This window comes from Grus americana, chromosome 2, assembly GCF_028858705.1.
Source record: "Grus americana isolate bGruAme1 chromosome 2, bGruAme1.mat, whole genome shotgun sequence".
Lineage (NCBI taxonomy): Eukaryota > Metazoa > Chordata > Aves > Gruiformes > Gruidae > Grus > Grus americana.
In genome coordinates this window covers 92,903,828-92,925,817 of record NC_072853.1, presented here as the reverse complement: position 1 = coordinate 92,925,817, position 21,990 = coordinate 92,903,828, and the positions used below count along the sequence as shown (strand labels likewise).

Below are 21,990 nucleotides of genomic sequence, written 5' to 3'. Positions count from 1 at the left end.
AACTGGTCCCATTAGTTTCAGACTGGAAGTAGTCCATGCTTTGTGGTTCCACATGGCTACAACAAACCATTTGGACACTGGAGCAGTACCCAACCCCTATCCCTCATACTCCTCTTTGCTCCTCAGGCTTCCCAAAGGAAAAATCCCTTCTTTAACATTTGGTTTCCCTGCAATAGCTCAGGGCACTTGGCACTTTCCTCAGATGGCAGTGGGGTTTTTTTTAATTACTTCTTGTACCTGCAATAGAAACAAATACGCATTAGCAACCCTCCAGCAGCTTTTGTTCTCAAGGATACGCAATCTTAGAAGGGTTGTTTCCAAGTCATGTGCCTTTTCACATATTTCTGTATATTGAAGAAAACAGTCCATAAATCTGAACTTGAGTTATTCCTCGTTTCAGAAATGTGCTCATAAGACAGGCTCTGCTTGTATCTCCTTTCCCAGCCAGCGTGGGGAGCGTTGGAAAGCATCAGAAAGCGAGTCACGAAAGAGCTGTTCAGCCACGAAGGAGCTGTTCAGTTGTACCCCTCCGGATCCTCAGCAATTCAGCGTGGCATTTGGGAAAATGGAAATGTTATCGAGGTACTGGTGGGAAGGGGGTTAATAATGATCCAGGAATCACCAGAGATCCCTGAAAACACATGGAAAGAGTAAATAAGAAGGGGAAAAAAAAAAACAGAGAGATTATGGAAATACCTCTGATATCCAGAAAAAGTAAATTAATGCTTAGAAGTACCGTTAGATGCAAATATGTTGATTACGTTATTATCAAAGCAGTCTCCAGCATCCAGCAAACGGCGTTGCTCTGGGTGGAGCTCTCGCTTCTGGCAGTGTAGCGCTGACGGTACCCCCTTTCCCTTCAGGTGCCTGATGGGACCCAAGCCCTTGGGCTGACAGGCGCGGATGGGGCAGCGATGCTTACGTTGCTGAAGCTTTTCATCCCCCAGTTCCAGCAACACAGCCCTCCAGCGCCTGTTTTATAAAGAAAACATCACCGGCCCAACAGAAGCTGCCCGAGCAGCCTGCTGCTCAACCAGGAGGGCCTGAGGAGCGGGAAGTCCGTAAAAATTTTGCTGTTGGTTTCCAGGGGTGAAGGCGTCAACCCAGGGTTTCTAGCTCCTGGCCTGGTGACCCGGCGCTGGGGAAGGGCGCCTTGCTATCTGTGTGCCGCGTCGGCTGGATGCGTGCACCAACCTTTTCTCTTCAAAGGAAAGCTACAGGATATCTCGGGTGTTAGGACGTGCGGTGAAAGGCTGTTTCAGTCCCAGGCACAGGCTGATGTACAGAGGCACGAAGGCAGCCTAATGAAAGGCAGTTTGAAATATTCTTGGCTATGAAGTGGAGGGGAAGTATGCGAAAAGAAAACAAAATGTACACTGAATCCACCCAAAATAATCGCAACTGGACTGTGAGACTTTTCTGCTTAAAAGTACAGAGCTATGGCCACGCTTGCTGGTTTGCTTTATTTCTGTTTAAAATGACTACATAATTAGTAATATGGAAGATATATGATAGACTAATACCGTCTCAGGAGTCACTATTTTAAATGGAGGAACTGCCCAAAATGAGAAGGGAGGGCTTATGACAGCAGAAGTTACCACAACAGAGGATGCTTGAAATCACCCGCTGCAACTCGTGTTAGACTGCTTATAGAGCAGGTGCTTTGCTGGAATAAATCAAAGTCATTTGGAATCTGCCCCAAATTTCCACAGCGTCTCTGAATTCCATCGACACCATGCACGGAGGTCTTTCTGCTCTGTAAGTGACTGGTGAACTCATCTCCATGCCTCAGAGCTGTTGACTGAAGCGTGGGGTTGTGAGGTTTTATTAGTGCCGTTTCTAGGGGTCTGAACTGTGCCACTGCTTTGGGGCAGCGGAGGGCATCCTCTCACAGGGACTTGCAACCAGGGATTTGCGAGGACTTCTGTGGGAAGAAGGCAGCGGGTGGAAACGGGTGCCAACAGCAAGGCGCTGAGCTCTTCAAACACCTCCATCTCAGAAAAGGGGTCTTGGGGCAGCTAAAAACGTAGACAGGCAGCTGCGGGCTTTTCAAAACCACTGTTAGGGGCTTAATCCACTTCTGAAAAATGCATTTGCTGGTGTCACTTGTCAAGGGCTTCAGCAGAAGCTTTGCTGGGTTCCTGAAGAGCACTGGTCAGGGTCTTCACCCAAGACTAGAGCTGGACCGCTGGGGAAGGAGGTCGTTCGCTGCCGCGCTCCTGCTCACCGGTGGGTCTGTGCTGGCTGCGAGCTCAGCTAGCAAGCGCTCTTCGCCCTGCGCTTGGCCTGCAGTGAGCGCGCGGGGGCCCTGAGCTTCACTGCCCACCGGGACCTGCTGTCACAAGCACATTCCCACCAGATCCACGGGCAGATGGAGGGCCAGTGCAACCAGTGCAGCCCTCTCAGCCCAGGTGGGAGCAAGGCGAGGGAGCGGGCGCCCCCCGCTCCTCCTCGGCAGGTTCCACTTCTGCACGGAGGAACTCCCCCTACGCTGGTGCCCGAGGGGATTTCGTGGTCTCCAGTGCGGGGAGAGCCCCTGAACGAGCGGCAAACCTCAGAGAGCCTCTGCTGCCAGACATATTGCTTCTGACATATTTCCAACAGGTCCCTCTGGCTTAGAGATACGGTTCACCCTTTGGTTTTTTAGGGAGGCAGGAGAGCCTTTGCACCCAGGAGAGCAAGGGCAACCTTTCTAAAGGAAAGGAGGAGTAAACTCCTGAGTGCAAGAGCATTTGATACGTGTGCCCTTTGGCTCAGCACTGCACCTTTCCACAGGGAAAGGTTTCAGAGAGCCCCCAGCAGCTGATCTGAGCCAGCGTCACTCTTTGCTTTTCTGCCTTGGGTGCAATTCCCAGGTGACTCAGCTGGGACTTCAGAGGGGTTTGGTGAAAGCAGAAGCCAGCTTTCTATGTGCCGAGGGCTTGCAAGTGACTGTTGAGAAGAAACAGTCACTTTTCCTGGCATGCCTTTAGTCAGTATGACCTTAAAAGTGTGAAAAACAGTGGGCCTGGTGGTGACTGCCGTGGTTAAACAGCAGCAAGAGCATTTTCACAAGAGGACTTCAATTCGGTCATCAACCCAGAAAACTTCCATGAAGGCAACTGGGCTTTTGGGTAAGGTTTGAAGGGTCAGGCACTCACGATGGTGAGGAAATCACTAGAAAAAGATGAACAGGCTTGAGGTGCTGTAAGTGTTCTGATCACCAGTAAGGCTGGTTAGGGAGGAATCGTCTCTTCACATATGCAAAAAGCACCCAACAAAAGTTTACTGGCGCACTGCTGCAGAATTTAATGCAGACACCACAGTTGTGTTATTGATCAGAGTTTTGTACTTTATAGACCGAAACAGTGGTCCTAAATTTTTTTTGCTGTCTTAAATGGAAATGGCTGATGTCCAGAAACCCCAAGTAATGAAGTCAGCAAAGCTAACGAGATTAGCATGTCTTACTCATGAGAAGACTTATTTGCAAAGGCTGAGTGCACATGTAGGGGTCTGGCTTTAAGCATCCCCTCTAAAATTTAAGCAACTGGAGATAGTTTTCTAACAGAGTTTTTGCTGCGCAAAGACAGCAACCAACCGCCCAGCCAGGTAATTTCCCACATATGTACCATCTGGGGTTTTTATGATTGACTTTGTCCTCTCTTAAAGATTTCTGAATGTGAAACTTATCCACCTCTCTATCTATACATGGATTTCTTTGGACAAGACCAACTATTTTTTTCAAAATATTCTCCACCATTTGAGGAAGATGTTTTTTTTCCCCTGAAATGTTTGACCTCATGTGGATCAAATCTGCGTGTTTCACACTGGGCCAGAATTTGCTGTCTTGAAAGCTGCAAAAGCAAGAAGATATTACAAGTGTTCATTTTATAGTGATATATTTCAAGATGGTTTTATACTTAATGAAATTACAGTTGGCACCCTGAGTACCACACAGTCTTGCCCCTAGGAATAGAAATTGTTTTTTTAGAAAGCCTTTTAGATGCCTTTTGGTAAAGCTGTGGTTGCTCATCTTGATTTATGGTGGCAGTCACCTCCAATCTCAAAGACGTGTTTTAATGTTTTGAAGGTGCCTTAACTTGGGACTGAAAAGATTTCGGATGGGCGCTGCCAATTCTTTTTTTAGAGGATGGATGGTGTGTTATAAACCTGATATCTAAAAATGCCTGCACTTCACACTTCTCACTTCTCCCTCAAAATGTGGCGATAATTACATTTAAATTTCAGAAGATGGCGTTGAAGATTTGCAATTAATATCCTAAACTGCGTGTACCCTCTGCACCGGCGGCCTGCCAGCATTGCGCGCGATGACTGGTTTTTTGATCTGATACGTTAGAGCAGAAAGGATGTGGATGTGTGTTGGAGACGTTAAAAGAACAACAACAAGAAAGTGTCGTGGCATGAAACACGTGTTTGAAACCCGAAAGGCGGTAAGAAAGACTTTCATGCAAGCCCGGACCTCACCGTTTCGTCCCCCCGCCCGGCTCCCACCACGTTAGGGCAGGGGACTTTGCAGGCAGGCGACCGAGTGGGTTACCCGCGATCCAGCCCCGGCTCTAGTGCCGCTACTTAAGACGGGCTTTCCCGGGGCAGCATCCCCTGAGCAAAGCGCGGCCGGAGTCGCTCCCGGCCGGGGCTGGCGGCTGCCCCCGGCTCCGGCTGCTGCCGCCCCGTCGGGGCTCGCTGCCCGCAGGGCCCGGCGCCGCCGCTGCTGCCCCCCACCTCGTCCCCCATTTTCACATCTTACGGGCTGCAAAGCGCGGGGCAGGCTCGCCGGGGGAGACTCCGAGCCCCAAGCCTGCCTGCTCTCCCTCGCCTCGGTTGGGTTTCTCATCCCCCTCCGCCATCCCGGCTCGGCTGCCCGGGCAAAGCCAGGCGGGGTCGCAGAGGGTGCGGGCAGGTGGTACCGGCCCCGCGCGTGGCGTGGGTGAGTGGGTGGGCGGGCGGATGCCCTCGCCGTCTCCCCGAGTCGCCCGGGGGCCCGGCCGGCGCCGTCTAGCACGTTTCTGGTGGGTGTATCTAGCTGGGTCTTTTACAGTAAAAGCCGCCTGGCTACCATAGGTAGGAGTTTCCCCGTGCTATTTATGTATATGTGTCTGTCTGTATAGATTTACAAAAAAAAAAAAAACCCCAACGCGGACGCAGAGAGGGCGCCGGGCTGCGCGCCCCCCCGCCCCGCGGCGTGTGTTTACCAGCAACAGGCATGTGTCACTGCCTCAGATGTTTTCCAGTTCGCAAAGTCCCCGCTACCCTCCGCCGGCTCCACCTCCGGGCCGAGGCCCGCCTCCCCCCCTCCCGGGCACGACGCCCTCCATCATATAAAGAAACTTCCCGGTGCCGCCGGCCCAGTCGCGGTCCGCCCCGTCTCAGCAGCCGCCCCGGCAGCCGGCGGCCCCTGCCCGCTCCCAGCGCCGCGACAGAGGTAAGCGGCGGCAGCGGCGGAGCCCTCCCGGCGCGCCCCCCCCCCTTCCCGCCCAGCCGGGCCGCCGCAGCGTTCCCGCCGGTACCCCGGGGAGAGCGGCCCCGCCGCGGGACCCGACGGGTCGGGGAGGGAGACGGGGGTGGGCAGTGCGGGCACCTCGGCTTTCCCCCGTCTGGGCTTCTCTTGGTGCTGCTGGCACCTGAGCGAGCCGTTTGACTTTTTTTTTTTTTTCCTAATTTAATACAAAAAAAATAATACTTCCCCGTTATCTGCTCCCGAGGTGAAGGCGTGCACCGGCCCCCGGTGCTGCTGGTTCCCTCTGCCCCGGGGAGTGTCGCGGGACCGAGGGGGGGGGGGATCTGCTTCATGCTCTCTCTTAAGCCAGGGGGAAAAGACTTTTTTGGGGGGTCTTTGCAGGGCCGTCGGTGGGCCATGCGCAGGGGACCCACGTCCCCGACCTCCCCCCAGGCACATCGTGCCCAGGGGAGAAGCTGGGGGACCAGGTTGGTGTCCGGGGGGTGGATGCTGCCGCCTGAGGAGGGGGTGTAAGGGGTGCAGAGCTGCCCGTCTGCCCACAGTAGCGTGCACCTCTCTGGCAAGGGTTTCTGAAGGTCTCCCTCTGTATAGAGGCAAAGACTGTGGGTGAGGAATCACTTTTTTATCAGATGTAATGGGGGGGGGAAAAACCCCATTCAAGTTTTGGGGCATTCAAGCATTTATTCACAGTGGGGAGACAAACCTGGCGCCAGGTCCCCATCACTGGTGTCAGTGTCCTCATGTTAGGACCTTTGAAGCGGGTGCCCATCACTGCAGAGCCGCGCCGCTCCCAGTGCATGCGTGCACCTCTGCGTGTAGCCAGGTCTCTGCGTGGCTGGCTGTAAGCTCCCGCGTCCCTGGGGACAATGCCCTCGTGCTGGGCTCCGTAGGTTGCTGTCTTGCCACTTTTAGGTATTTGCAATGTATAGATTTGAATGTTACTATATATGCATGTTGGGAGCAGTTGGAGAGGTAGAGATATGTATAGGACATCATGCGTTCAAACGGGTTTTGCTTAACTGAGCTTGTGAAAACTACTTTGATGTTACAGTTAGATGCCGTATAAATCATAAACTGCATGTGAAGCCCTCCAAATTGTGTGCATGTGTCTAACATTATTACATATGTGCACTGTCATATGCAAAAACATTTTTATGCAATTTTTTTTCTTTTTTGCTTGCAAAAGTAAAAACCCAGTTGAACTCTGACCAGGACAAGGGGTTTGTGGCTTAAGTCACTTGCAATGAAAATTTCAACAACCCATGTACATTCATGCAAAACAGTGTCGGGACAGGGGGGAAGTCTGTCAAAGTCTGCAGCACGAGTGGTGCCTGGGGAGGGCTGTGGGGGGCTGTGCCCGGTTTCCTGAGGCTCTGTACCGTGTTTCCCGGCCCCCCCGGGGGCCCCCCAGCACGCCGTAGCTGCCGTTTGGCACCGGCGACTGGGGACTGCTGGCGGGGCTATACAGGGGGGACTTCAGCCAGTGCCTGACCTGTGGGTTTTCCTCTCCCCGCATCCTGCCCCTCTCCCCCTCCTCTGCAGCCCTGCAGAAAGCCGGTACTTGGGCGTGTACGGAGAGACACCCCAAAACCCCCCACCCGACCCCCGACACAAGTGGCATGAACTTGGAGCCGGGCGAGTGCGGGATGAACTCGGTGAGCTGTGGCAACGGGAAACTCCGCCAGTGGCTGATCGACCAGATAGACAGCGGCAAGTACCCAGGGCTGGTATGGGAGAACGATGAGAAGAGCATCTTCCGCATCCCCTGGAAGCATGCCGGCAAGCAGGACTACAACCGCGAGGAGGATGCCGCCCTCTTCAAGGTAGGGCTCAGCCCAGGGCTGGACACAGCCAGGGCAGGAGCGATGCCCGGAGGCTGCTGCAGTGGCCCCTCACCACCCCAACCTCACCACCCGCCTCTGCAGGCTGGCTCTTCTGGGTGCCCACTGCCGCCGGCTGCCTGGCTGGTGGCCCTGGTGGCCCCTGTGTTTGCGGGAAGACACAGCCCGCCCTTTCGCACTTCTCTGTGTGGAGCTAAATGCTTGTGGGACTGCAGCACATCTATTTCCACATTTGTCTTGGATCATTTTCTCCCTTTCCCTATGGCTGCTAAACTGTTTTTCCTATCTTACCATGCTGCTCTTTTCTCAGCCTAAACCTGTAGGGAGTAAATTCATGCACATGTAAGCACATACATATATGCTGTTTCAAGCATTGTAGACTTGTACCTTGTAGTTGATTCTTTTTTTTCTTTTTTTTCTTTTTTTTCTTTTTTTTTTTTTCTTTTGATTATCTGAAATGTTTCCAGGCCTGGGCTCTTTTTAAAGGAAAGTTCAGAGAGGGTATTGATAAACCAGATCCCCCTACCTGGAAGACAAGATTAAGGTGTGCTTTGAACAAGAGCAATGACTTTGAAGAACTGGTGGAGAGAAGCCAGCTGGACATCTCAGATCCCTATAAAGTGTACAGAATAGTGCCAGAAGGAGCTAAAAAAGGTAAAGCATCTCAAATTCCCTGTGTAACAGAGTGTGAATATGTCTCATTGTAAGCATACGAGGACTGAAGCATGCTTTTCTGGAATGGCCCTGCAGTCTTTTTAAGTCTTTTAAGGAGCAAAAATGCAGGGCTCAAGTGCAGCTTGTTCTAATGACTTAAGAGGCTGTGTCTGCGGGAGGACTGCTGGCATTTGAGTCGGAGCGTTGAAAGGGAGCCCTTGCAGAAGATGCAGACAGGCGCCCTGCACATCACTGGAGGAATTGCTTTTTGAGCTGGAGCCTCCCTGACAGTTCTGTGTAGAGGGAGCCAAGCAAGCAGCTTGAGGGACAGGCAAAAAAAAAAAAAAAAAAAAATTGCTTGCTGGATCTAGGTTTTGAATGCAGGGAAGAGCAGAAATGTTTTGAGCCAGACAGTAGGTAACTGCTGCGGGGGGGAAGAGCTGGGAGCAGGAGGTGCCCAGCCTGCAGCCTCCTGGGCAGAGGCTGGGGCAGTGCCCGCTCTCCGAGAAGCCCCTGGTGCCAGGCAGGGCTTGTGGGAGGCAAAGGCTTGTCGGGGCCTGGGGCGGGCATCGTGGCACACTGGGTACGGCTGGGCAGCGCTTTTCTGTGGGGCGTGGGGGGCCCAGCAGGACAGACTGCCTCCTGGAGCTGCCTGCCAGGGAGGGCTGGCAACCCAGTCCCAAACGGGCGCTGGAGGGCATTTTAGTCCTGTGCTTGTTCAAAGGCAGGTTCTATGGATTTGTCTTCAATGTGCCAGTTTCAGATTTCCTTAAGATGTGGTTGACATAATTTATTTGCATCCCTCTGGTGAACATAGGTGCAAAACAGATCAGCATGGAGGAGCAACCGTTAATGATGAACCATCCCTTTCCAATAACATCTCCTTACACTTCACTACCATCTCAGGTATAACATCAGTTACGTGTTTCGCTTGGTGCTTGTACATTGAGCAGCATCGTTTCTGTGCTACGTGCTATGTCTGTCTTTGCTGGCATGGCTCTCTAGTTCTCTCTGGGAAGAAGCTTTATTATGAAAACTGAGAAATCGAGAAGCAACTTTTCTAATGTCATATGAGGCCACAGGGCAGTCGATTTCCCTTGGTGGTGTTTATCCCTCTGTAATAGCTCTTTTCTTTAGATATTCTGATAGATATTAGTGTACTGCCATTCTCTCGATGCCAGAATGTAAGCACCCAATGAAGCCTTGCTCTTCCAAGCAGACATTAACCAGCAACGCTTTGACTGCCTTTTGTTATTCCACCCTGCTTATTATTTACACCAGTGGTGAGAAGTTCATTTGAAAGCCTCATTGGTGGTGGTGGCAAAGTGCCATTCGCGTAGCCTGGGCAATGCTTAGACCTCTGCGGGCTTTGGCAGAGCAAATCAAAGAGCTGAAATGTGAAAGCTGGTGCGACGCAGAGCATTAATTTTGACAGCTGCCGAGTGAAAAAATATCTGGTTAAATTGAATAGGTACCAAACTACATGATGCCCCATGAACGGAACTGGAGGGAGTTTGCCCCAGAGCAGCCGCATCCCGACATCCCCTACCAGTGCGCCAGCGTCCCCTTCGCAGCTCGCGGTCATCACTGGCAAGGGCCCGGCTGTGAAAATGGTAAGACGCTCCCGTTTAGGGTTGCTTGCTGAGGTCGGTCACCTAGCAGGACCGCACATTTCAGGTTTCTTGTTTGTGGCTTTGATTGGAATTAACAGAAGTGGCTGGAGAGGAGTGCTGGGCTCCCTTCAAAGAGAGGCACGGTGTCTGTGGCAAGAGACTTTGTCCTGGCTCTGGCTTTCACTGCCACCGTATGTGTGGTGTGTGGGCTACGCAGTCCTCTGAGTTGATGCGAGCGAGCCCTCAAAAGTCCTCAGCTGTCTCAAAAGCCCTGAGCAATAAGAAGGCAACCAACCCCCCCAAAAACCCCAAATGGGAACATGTATTCTTTAGCTTTGCTTTCTGAGTTTGGACCTTTTGAGGCACACATCAGTGAGGTTTTCCCTCCAGCCTTGTGGATTAGAATGGCATTATTCTCCCCAGAGGAAAGCTGAAATTATTACTTTATTTTAGTTTTGTGGCAATGGGACAACTTGTCATGGACTGAGTCTCTCTTGGGGCCGGTACAGCAGAAGCAGAATAAAGTGACGTTCCCTTCCCCAAAGATCTCACAGTACCAGAGCCTAAAGTAATCATGGCTCTCCAAGCTCTGCAGCCTTAGGAAAAAGCCGGAATTCTGAAAATCGGTAATGCTGCGGGGGATAAAACGTAAGAGAAAGGGAACCATGTGCCGTAGACCCTTGCGGGATAACTCACGTGAGGACACAGGCATTTGCTTTGTGAGGAAAAACAGCTGGTTCAGAAGGGCAGGAAAGGATGGGAAGCGAGGAAGGGCTTCTTAGAGCAGATGCTACATTTTCAGAGGACAGTTCTCTAGGGGTTTTGGTGCAGAGAAATAAACTTCTGTTTCTTGGGTCTGCTAAAAAGTAAATGCTCACTGCACTGCAACTTTTGCTGGCAGGGTATTGCAATTATTAGGCAGAGCTCTGCTTTTTGTTGAGCTGTTTGCTAGTAAAAAATAGAGGTAGCAAGCTGAACGAACTCTACCCTGAAGTACGTCCTCTGCAGCAGTTAAACACATGTTGGGCTGCTTTGCTGAATTTGGAGGCAGTTGTTAGTGGCTGGTATTGGGTTTCTTGTTGGGCTCTAAGACTTCTCCAAGAGATGCGGGTGTTTTGTATCCGCATCGCTCCAGCTCCTGATCGTGGCTGGTTCTGCTGCTGGGGAAGGTAGCGTGCGCTTGTCTGCAAGTCACTTGCATCATCCTCCCGAGACTTTCATTGACATTAAAAAACAGAGGAAAACATCAGTTGCCCATGTTATAATCCACTTACTGATAGGCATCTCTTGGAACAGTCTAATAGCAGTCCTGGTAATAAAACCCTAATAATCTCCTGCTGCACAATTTTCTTTACCTACTTTTTAAACAGTGTTAATTCCAGCTTTATTGTTATACCTGCCTTTAGTAAAATTCCTTATACAAAATGGATTGGTTTGTGCAGGCAACTTTTAAGACCACTATAGTCTAGTTAAAAATGTAACTTATTTCTATAACAGAATAACATGTTAGGTAAGGAAAAAGTACTAGGGTGAATACTGAAATGCTAAGGGAATATTTTATGCATCCCCAAATAAAAATACAGTCCCAGTAACATCTGGAGAGACTGGTAGAGTTGGCATTCCTGGAAAATTTGGGAAATAAGACCTTTTTAAGGAGAGGGAAAAAGAGAGAGTTCCTGGTGGGGCCCAGAAGAACTCACTTTTGCATTGCTGTGATCTCTGCCTGAGCTTTTCTTTTAGGATTTAGGGAGCTGTCACTGACTTTTGTTTGTGAAAACAGGTTGTCAGGTGACAGGAACCTTTTATGCTTGTGCCCCTCCTGAGTCCCAGACTCCTGGCATCCCGATTGAGCCAAGCATAAGGTCTGGTGAAGCCCTCGCCCTGTCAGGTAAGGTCCGTAACCCCCCGGGCTTTCTGGGCAGCTTGACAAGAGACTCCCACTTCTGACTTGCCCTGGTACTGTCTCTCCTTTCTGATGAAAAGAAAAAAGAAGAAGAAGAAAAAAAAAAAAAGAAACCTCTTTAATGAATGAAATCGGCGTACGGGCTTAAGCCTCTGTTTGCTGGGATACTTAAGCACTTGTAGCCCCAGGTCTGGGGGTCGAGGGACTCTGGTTAAAGTTAATGGAAGCGCTTCGCTGGCGCACGGGGTTAGTGCTGGTGGCTTTGGTGAGCCACCAAATCAGGCCTTCCCAGGGGAGTTTGGAAATTTTGGGGAGTCAGTGGCTTTTAGCTCAGGTTTTCATTTGGGAGGAGCCCCCACAAAAGCTGGCATTACCTGGGTACCTTGCTGTGCTCCTGCTGGTGCATCTGCCTTTGCTCTGCTTCCTTATTCCTGATGGAAAAAAAAAAAGGCATTTGGGAAAGAAAAGGGAAGTTATTTCAGCCAGGTCTGCAGACGTCCGGATGCTGGGTGACTTTCTGAATAACTCTGGGAAAAGGTGTGGGAATGTGCTTTTCACAGAAATAATGGATAAACCTATAATGTGACGCTCAGCAGGTTTCTTGGGCAGGATTGTTCACCTGAATCAGGGTCTGTATGTATGAACATATGTGTGTGGGCTTGTGTATATGTATATATAAAAACATACATTGTCCACACACACATGTATTTTATATATATATTTATATTTTCAGTGCTGTGTGAGTTCTTAGGGGTCAGCCAAGTTGACTGAATGGCCATTTGAAAATAAGGCTGGGGATTTTGGGTACAGCCCTGTTGGAGCTGGAGCCAGAAGTTACTTCTCTTTGGGCAACTGAGTACAAGTTTGTAGGTCCCCTGCACAGAAGCTTTTTATGCAAAATCTGGGGAGAAACACAGCTACTTCCTGATTAAATCTGAGGAAGTGTACTGAGCTGGTGGGTTTAATTGCGACGTGAACTTGGAAAATGTGACGAACAATAACGTTTTGTGTGCAGATTTTTCCTTTTAAATGAAAATGTGAAGTTTGCGAGATGTTAGTTCCTACCAAATTCCCACATCAGTAGACCTTATAATAAAATGTGAGAGCATTAATGCTGCTGTGCCCCAAAAGTTTTAGTATTTATATTCTTTAGATGATTTTTGCTCATGTGAGCCTGTCTTCTGGGTGATGGTGACCACCAGGCTCAGAAATTTCCTGCAGGCTTGTCTCTTGGCCTTAGTACAGATCTGAAAAATAAAACATTCATGCTAATGTATTCACAGCAATTTTTTTTTTTTTTTTTCTCCTTGTAGATTGTCGGCTCCACATCTGCTTATATTACCGTGAAATACTGGTAAAGGAGGTGACAACTTCTAGTCCTGAAGGTTGTAGGATATCCCATGGCCAAAGTTATGAGGTCAGCAGCCTGGAGCAAGTTATCTTCCCATATCCAGAGGATAATGGCCAGAGGAAGAACATAGAAAAACTACTGAACCACCTGGAACGAGGAGTAATACTGTGGATGGCACCTGATGGCCTCTACGCTAAGAGACTTTGCCAAAGCAGGATCTACTGGGATGGGCCTCTGGCACTCTGCAGCGACCGACCCAACAAGCTGGAGCGGGACCAAACATGCAAGCTCTTTGATACTCAGCATTTTTTAGCAGGTAATTCCCACTATGGCTTTGATACCGTTTCTGGAGATATCACCCAGTCAGTCTCCACATCAGCTTTATGGGAGTGCTCTTTTTGTGTTACCTTATGAATTACAGTAAGAATTACCCCTCACTTCTTCTTCTGGGCAAGCACAGTCAAGGGGTAGTTGACTCCTGAATAATCCTGTCAAATTCTGCTCTCCATGCACATTCAATGCCTCTGCACAAACCAGCAGGAGTGAGCTGATGCTCGGCTGGTGACACCCCAAACATCATGTCCCTTTAAGAAGTGTAAGGAGGAACCCAACAAAATAGTCTTTCCATGTATTGGGTGACAGAGGAAAGTGGATCCTGATCTTGGATCTGCTAGCGTAAGTCCTGGGTACATCTGTTGTCTGCACTCATGCTGCTTTCAACCTGACCCAGAGCAAGCCTGAGATCTTGCCCAGAGTATACAAATATCAGCATGAATTTCAGTAGAAAGCCTTCTTTTTGGTCTGTGCTAGTGTTTAAAAGATATTGGGGGGGTGAAGGGATTTCACAAGCTCTGGAGTTTCCTGATTGGTCTAAGCAGGGAGGTGTATTACCTCTCCAGAGCAATGTAGGAAGGTCTTGTTTTGCACAGGGCAGTTGGGAGCATCCATACGGAGAGGGCAAGGGCTTCGGGGTGCTGCCTTCTCCTTCCAGCCCATAGAGGAAAGGGGCAGAGCCTCAACCCCACTTCCCAGCACTTCTGAGCAATTAGAGGGAGGAAAGGTGTCCACACAGAGAAACTGGAGGGAGCTGGTCATTGTCACAGGGGACAACAGAAATATGTTGCCCCTTTTTTGAGATGTGTGGCATCACTAGAGGTGCACTGAGTGTCTATGGTTTGGCGTGTTCTCCCATTAGAACAGGGCATCAGCACTGGCATGAGTCTCTTAGGAGAATAATGCCTTGCAAAATTAAAAAAAACCCCAAGCCACCAAACCCAAACCAACAGCTTTAGCCTACTTTGTGTTCCAAGGTTGATGCACCATCCTAGCAAAATGGTCAGGCAAGAAATGCGTTTAAAGAGAGAAATCTCATATGGATGTGAGAATTGACAGTTAGAAAGGGGAATTTGAGGTCAGGGTATTGGCTTGGGCTTCAATCACATGCTAATTTAAAGATGTATAATTCTGCCTCTGATGATGGTTTTGGAAATCCCTTTCCCTTTTCTCAGGTGGTTTTTTAGATGTACTCTGGGTTCTTCCAAATGGTTCACAGGACATCTCTTTTTAGACACTTAACCCCAAAGATAAGCTCAAGCAATAGTTATGTTTTCCCCCTCCTAAATTACTTATGCACCAATGCCTGTGCAAACCCAAGCATGTGGTTGAAGTCATAGTCTGTGGTGTGTGCAAAGTGAGTTTTTGCATGTGTTGATGCTCAGCTAGGTTTGTAAGTGACTTGCCATGGGCGTATCACATCTGCATGTTAATTGAATCTACTGAGGTCCCAGAGTGCAGGCAAGCTTGGGGATTCCCCCTTTAGGAAACTGGGCCTTCCTTGGGAAGAGAGGCAGGAGATTTCTAGCAGGAGAGGAAATCTTGAACAGCAGAGAAAGGGGCAGATGCAGAACTGCTATGGACCACAGCTATTAGGACCCTGTTGAGGAGCTGGACCTTGCAATGCAAACTGCACCGGAGCATCGAGGACTGTGTTGAGCAGCCTGTACTGCTGAGAAGCCTAAAATGGCAATACATCAGAAACCAGGTGGATGGTCTCCGGGGAGTACTGTGTAATAAATTGGGCTGGGTGGAGAGTAGGAGCATAGAGGAAGAGAATTTGGGAGTGTGAGGGTGGCAGCCGCAGGAGGGTTGGCTTGGCAGAAGGAGGGACAGCTGGAGCCGGAGTAGCAGGAGACGGGGAGGGTTTGGGGAGGCACGTGGGGAGCCCTGTGGTGTTGGAGGAGGCGCTTGGGCCTGGAAAGGGAGACAGAGCGAGTGGAGGGCTTTGGAGAAGTGCAAGGCTGACCTCAAGCCCCGATTATCCTGCTGGTGGGAAAGAATGGGCTTTCTTCTCCAGGTCCATGCTGTGGGCTGCTGTGTGGCACTCCCACAAGTATTCAGGATTTTGAGAATTGCTGAGGACAAGGGGGCGGGGGGGAAAAGGAAAACAGGGGTTTGAGGGAGATCCTGGGGAGAACTATGCTTTACTCTGTGTTTTAAGTGAGCTGACCACTGTTTTACTCTTATAACTGACCCTCCAAGTAAGACCAGTAATCCCAAGCCCAGGTTGGGACACTGTTGTCATAGCTACTGAATTCACATCTTGGTCTGAAAGCTTGTGGCTAGAGCAGAAATGGCAGGGGTGTATTTTGAAAAGGTGAATTTGTCATGCCAAGTTTGAAGACTCTCCTTTCCCTCTATAGCAGGGGGTGCTTCATTATAAGACATTGATTTTAACATTAATTTCAGCTTTTTCCAGAAAGCATGAGTAGGGTTATGAATGAAAATGAAATCTTTACCAATCAACTATGTAGAAATACTTTGCATAATTCAGACTTTAAAGAGGATATTGTATTAAATGCCATTTTTTTTCTGGAAGGAAATACAGTGTCAAAACCACAACATAGTGATTTTGGTCTGAGTGGAAGTCTCTTATACAGGCCTCCCCTACTATCTTTCGTATGGGCCACTTTGATTATTGAAGTAATAATATAATGTGACCCTGTCCCTTTGTGCAACAGTGTGGGTTAGTGAAGGGAGTACAGGAGTGCAGCAGACACAAGCTCTTTTGCTGGCTCAGTGCATGGCTTAAATAAGGTCCTTCACCTTTCCGTGCCTCCCTGTCCCCCAGTGGGCACAAGGATGGCAGCGGCTCCATGACGGTGTCTAGCTGAGGCTGAATTCCGTGGCTGGCAGTACTTTGAGTCTCTGGCTCTACTAAGCCATTGGTTTTAGTGCTGCTGTTGGGCATCCGCTTGAGTGACTCCTGGCTACTGCTGGCATCTGCTCCAGGGGGTTCTGCTGTTGAGGCTCAGTAAAAATCCTGATTGGAAGACATCCTGGTTTGTGCACATGAAATGACAAATAGAAAAATTGCAAATAGAAAAATTGCAGTATTATAACTAGCTTCCCCCTGATCTGTGGGAAAGTCTCCAAACAATGTCTTCTCCTAACCTCTTGTCTTTTTGCTGACCTCTCATCCTCCCCTGGAGTTGCTTCATCTTCTCCCACTGTGCTCCAGGGTCCTCCATTTGGAGCTCAGCCATCCATAAAGTCATTCTTACCAGCCTATGCTGATTTCGGCTGGGATAGAGTTAATTTTTTTCATAGCAGCCCATGTGTTGCTATGGTTTGGATTTGTGATCAAAACGGTGCTGATAACACAGGGATGTTTTAGTTCATGCTGAAGAGTGCTTGCGCAGCATCAAGGCTTTCTCTGTTTCTCACTCTGCCCCCACAGCAAATAGGCTGGGGTGGACAGGAGGCTGGGAGGGGACACAGCTGCGACAGCTGACCCAAGCTGACCAAAGGGATATTCCATATGGTATGACCTCGTGGTCAGCAGTAAAACTGGGTGTGGGGGGGAGTTTGCAAGAGGTTGCTGTTGCTTGGGGACTGGCAGGGCGTTGGTTGGCTAGTGGTGAGCGATTGCTTTTTCCATCACTTGTTTTTCTTTGTTTTGTTTTGTCTTTTTTTTTTTCTTTTTACCTATTAAACTGTCTTTATCTCAACTCACAAATTTTCTCACTTTTGCCCTTCCAATTTTCTCCCCCATCCCAGCAGCGGGAGCGAGCAAGCAGCTGCATTGTGCTTGCCTGTCTGCCGGGGTTAACCCACAACACGTCCCTTTCTCTCTTCCCAGAGCTGCAAGCCTTTGCTCACCATGGACGTCCGCTGCCAAGATACCAGGTCGCTCTGTGCTTTGGGGAGGAATTTCCAGATCCACAGAGGCAGAGGAAACTAATTACAGCCCATGTAAGTAGGACTTCTGCCTTACCTAAAAGAAACATATTCCTTGGAGGATATGAATCTGCCAGTCAGGCTTTTCTACCTTATGTAGGTTGTGAAGGAGGTAATAAATTCTTGAAAATGCAGCACCATCTAGACCAGAGTTGAATCCCCAGGTCTGCCAAGGACTGACTGGTAGCCCTCAGTAGGGCAGAGCACCTCATTTCCCTCTCTGTAGAGCGTAAGTGTGATCTGTGGTCTCTTGCAAATCCCTTCAAAAGCTAAAGCTGAAAGGTACCCTGGGAGAGTTGGGCTATGTGGTTATCGCCAGCCCAGCTGCACAGCTCCTTGGGCTGCCAGGCCGGTGCGGGACGTGGTGCTTTCAACTGCTGCACCTGGAGGTGCTCCAGGATCCCAGCCTGCATCTCAGGGACCTCAGCCCTTAATGAGATGCAGGGGCTGCTTGTGCAGCTTCAGAGTTAAAGTAGCTGCCAAGCTCATGGGCTGACTGACCACAGTTCACGCACACTCAAAGCTTGTGTTTCGGGATGCTATCTGAGAGAGGGTGATGACGGAGACTGAGACCAGGTACTTTCTAAATTGGCTGTATTGGACCATAAAACCACAAGAGAGGTGATAACGCACACGTTAGTGGCAGGGCTTAGCTTATTGCATCCTTGGGAAGAAAACTGGTGACTTCTATTTTTTCAAAAGCCCCTTTGCTAGCAGCACCGGTCCCAAGTCAGAATTTTGTCATAAGCCGTGGCTTCCCCTTAGCTGAGTAGCTTTCGTACTGGTACACCACTGCTTAGTGAGTCTCTGAGGTGGAAGGTGGGAAGCTCGCAAATCCATCCTGAGCTATGCAATGGCTGGTTAGAGGTAGCTATCCATCCCCGTCTCTTCTTAAACTCTTTTCCATCTCCATTTTGGCTTTCCAGCTTTCCATCCCTGCTTCCTAGCCCTGCTGCCTTCCTGTTTCCCCCAGGATGGGACAGGAGGTGCTCAGCTGCCTCTGAATACCGATGACAGGAAAGGAAGGGGGATCAGTGGGGCTTCTCCAAGGCAGCAGTCCCTTCTGGTTTTCTCCCTTCCCAGAGGTGGGACCCACAGACAGTGTGTTTTTCATCTGAAATGGTGCCTATGTCTTAGAGTGGAGGGGTTGCCTGACCAGCGAGAGAGGGTTTTGGAGAAGAGTTGTCCAACCTGTCCATCCTCTGAGAGTAAAGAGAACTTCAGGTGTTTGTTCTCAGGGTGCAACTTAAATATTTGCAATTGGAGCCCAAAGCCCTGAGGGGGAACAGTAGTTTCTGAAGAGACAGAAGTGAAGGCAGCATTAAATCATACAAATCTTCCTTGGTGGTTGAACAGATTCTTCATCAGAACTTGAATGAACAGAAACAAGTGTAACCTTGGTGTTAGATTGAAGTCTAATTTCAAACACAGTCGTTTGGTGATGTATCTCAGTCTACCTGAGGGCTCCAGCATTTCAAGTTAAGTCCTCAAGGTACTTTACAACACAGATGAGACTTTCAGCGCTTTGTATATGCATTTGAACACATCGAGTGGCCACGGAGATGTCTGGCCTGTAAGCATCGCTCACACCCAGGGGCTGGCTAAGGGGCTGCAATTGCTAATACATCATTTGTGTCACCGGTACGTGCCCTTCTAAACGAAGGCCGTGGAGGTAAGGAATGTATGCAGTTAGCAAGGCACTTGGCAGCAGAATAGGCAAGGCCTAGCTTAAGACAGAGATTAGTGAGAGCACTGAAATCATTTTTCCATTCTGGTAAGCAGAACTTTTTTGTCCTGCCTTGTTTTTTAACTTAAAACCACCGTAAATAACTAAGATGAGGAGAATGAAATTTTGTCACATGTCTGATTAACATTTTGTCTGTTCTTAAGGTTGAACCAATGTTTGCCAGGCAGCTGTATTACTTTGCTCAACAAAACAGTGGACATCTTCTGAGAGGCTATGATTTACCAGAACTTGTGACTAGTCCAGAGGATTATCACAGATCTATTCGCCATTCCTCTATTCAAGAATAAGATCCTCAGAAAGAGTGTTTTTAAAGGCATTGTAAAGATTGTGCAGAGTGGAGAAGCAGATCTGGGTCGCAATTTGGAGATCCATATCACAGCTGGATGTGTTCAGGGGTTCAATGATAGGAAAGTGAACTAGGACAACCATATTGTATGATACAAATGACGGGTCTTCAACGTTTGGATGCTACATCTCGCATAGGTTCCACTGTCGCTGAGAATAACTCAAAACTGACGAAATGATTGCTATGTTTACGTTTGCTTAATGTTCTCCTTGGGTTTTGAGGACTGATTCTTACCGAAGACTTAAATCCAGAGTTTACACTGTTACATTTGCAGGGCTATTTATTTTGGATTACTGATCTCAGGGAAGGTACATAAATTTGCGGTGTTCCCAATTTGTAGCTACTCTAGGTGGGTAGCAAACGTAGGTGGTTTACTGAGAATAGCTAATACATGTAAGTGGTTATAAATTCAGATTCATAAATGTGATGCCTATATTCTTGTATAGAATATTTCAGTGTATTTTTTAAAAACAATGCAATTCTTCAGAGACATATTTTTTTAATGCCTGACTGACATTTGTCCTGACAATGAATTTTGTTGCTGCCACTGTTGTTATTGGATTAGCCCCCATAATAGCAGTTTCTAAGGTGATGCATTTATGGTACTGTGTTAAGAAAAGTGACCATTCAGCTCATATTACCTGTGGATGTAGTGGGTTAACCACTAAAATTCTAGAGTCCCGAAGAGCAAGTTTAAAAATTAATTACATTTCTCTTATAACTGAAAGCTACTATGCATTATATATTTTTTTATATATATATGCATTAGAATAAGTTGGAAAACCTTGAAAATAGCACAGAAATGGTCCTGCTAACCCTTTTTTGATGTCACACACATGAGCCGGGTTAAAATAACCACCACCTCTGACTTACACAGAGCCAACTTTGCTCTTCGTGTACACTTGCAGCTTCCTTCTAGTGGTACTGAAATGAATGTGAAGGGAGAGTTCAAGGAGAGCAGCATTTGGCCCCCTGTATTAAGACAGTCAAGGAAATGCTTGTTTTAATGTTTGTTTTCAAAAATTTTACAGTATAATCTGATGCAATTTGCAGCTTTTAATGATAGGGTGCCGTTATAAAGACAAAGGGAAGAAGTCTGTTGGGTATGCATGCCAGTGAAATTTCCTCGCTGGGAGCAGACCGTGTGATCTTAGTAGCTTTAACTCTAGAACACGATCTCCCTATGCTTAACAGACATACTTCACTTGACTTTCTAAATGAGGAAGAAAAACCGGTACTTGGTCTGGCAGCAGACTTGTGTTCTAGGGACTTTGAATTTATACATCTTAAAGATGCATACTCTTTTGGGATATATTATCCCCCTCCTTCTCTCCATAGTGCCAAGTGGAATTAACAAATCATTTTTAGTTTTGTGTTCTTTGTTACTTGAAGTGTTTTTCCTGGGTTAAAGATTTGCATAGGGGAGGCCTCTTTCTTAAACATTAAAGGCACTGCTCTAGGTGACCTTCAGAGCTTCTGCATATGCTTTTGGCCTGTGCATACATTTTACTGAAAGGGACTTTTGTGTTCAGACTGAACTGGTACAATACAAATATTTGATGGTTTTTTCACTTTTTTCTAGTGGTCGTTGCTTCATATGCTCATTGCTTCAGCTCACATCTTAGAATAAAGTCCTTATTCCCTACCAACTCGATTCACATGTGTTGTTTTCAGTAGCGGGGCAACTCTAACGTGCGGGGTTCTGCACTGTGAACCTGGGCAGCACTGCTGGCTAAGTCTATGGGGAACTGTGTTCTCAGCCAAAGGTGCAGGGAAAGGTCAAAAGGTAAGGACTTTTTTTCTTACAAAAATGTCTGCAATATTAGCTACGGTTAGTAGAAAAAGGGAAAACGAGGAGCTTGCCCTTTGGCTGTTGGTTTCCCGGACCATGGACGATGCAGCAGAGCCCTGCGGCTGGGGATCTGGTGCTGCCACACACCTGAGGGCTCTGTCCCTGCCCCTCGGGGGCTGGGGACCGGGCTGGTGACCCCCCCCCCCCCGCCCAGCCCAGTGCTCGGGGACCCTCTGACCCGCAGCTTGCTGGGCTGGTGGCCGGAGCTGGAGGTGGTGGTTACTGGTTGCTATGATTTCTAGAGTGCTTTCAAGTGAGAAAAGCTGGGAGAGGGTGAAAAGGAGGGTGAGAAGTGAACTAAAATAGTGAAGTTAAGAATAGGAGTGAATTTCACCAGGCAGCCCATTTACTGGAAATCAGGGTCCTGAGAAGGGTCCTTGGGTGCAGTAGCTTACAGACAGAGCAAGGTGTGAAAAGTAGTTGCGAGATTTGTGAAGTGTCTGAAGATGGCGGGGGAGGGTGTGCATTTTCTCTTTATGTGAAAGCTCCTGTTGACTATGAAGGTGTCTTACGATTTTTGGGCTTTGGAATGAGTTTTTAATTCTTTTCCTTGAAGGAACATGGTTTAAAGTCAGCAGCTGTGAGAGAAGAGCACCGTCTACATTCTGGCCAAACACAACTTGCTTCGTTTGAATGCGGAGAGATGCAAGTTGTAGACTTACTTGAACCAAGCAAAGAGGTTGAGATATTTCTCTTGGAGGGATGGGGCAGGGAGAAGAGTGGAAGGAAGATCAAGCTGTACTATATATTATTTTGTGTGTGAGGACTTTAAAGCTGCATTTGACTTTTGTGACCTTCTCTTACTGTTCAAAACAGCTAATGGATACGTAAAGTGGAAAAAAAAAAGGCAAACAAGAAAAAACCCTGAAAACATTTTCTCCTTTTAGTATCTTTTTTACAGTCACTATGTGAAAGCATTTGAAGTACTTCCTACTTCTGTTAACTTCTGTTTATAGTTTCTGAGGTCTACTTCCTTCCTGTTATGATTT

General features: G+C 48.4%; 1 protein-coding gene across 1 annotated transcript; it reads left to right on the top strand.

Annotated features, from left to right (window-relative positions):
• The first annotated feature begins 5,345 nt into the window (after positions 1 to 5,345).
• On the top strand, positions 5,346 to 20,791 carry IRF4 (interferon regulatory factor 4). Its single transcript, XM_054818303.1, has 9 exons — positions 5,346 to 5,422; positions 7,001 to 7,281; positions 7,767 to 7,953; positions 8,771 to 8,859; positions 9,425 to 9,566; positions 11,347 to 11,454; positions 12,783 to 13,136; positions 16,959 to 17,071; positions 18,947 to 20,791. Exons 2-9 carry the CDS (start codon positions 7,078 to 7,080, stop codon positions 19,088 to 19,090), a joined length of 1,341 nt encoding a protein of 446 aa, XP_054674278.1. The 5' UTR covers positions 5,346 to 5,422; positions 7,001 to 7,077; the 3' UTR covers positions 19,091 to 20,791.
• The last annotated feature ends 1,199 nt before the right edge of the window (positions 20,792 to 21,990 follow it).

Excerpts from the sequence above, each read along its gene's own strand:
- IRF4 (XM_054818303.1), top strand. The coding sequence starts at position 7,078 with ATGAACTTGGAGCCGGGCGAGTGCGGGATGAACTCGGTGAGCTGTGGC. Across the intron at positions 7,282-7,766 it reads AGGATGCCGCCCTCTTCAAG|GCCTGGGCTCTTTTTAAAGG; the intron begins GTAGGGCTCAGC and ends AAATGTTTCCAG. Across the intron at positions 8,860-9,424 it reads ACACTTCACTACCATCTCAG|GTACCAAACTACATGATGCC; the intron begins GTATAACATCAG and ends TAAATTGAATAG.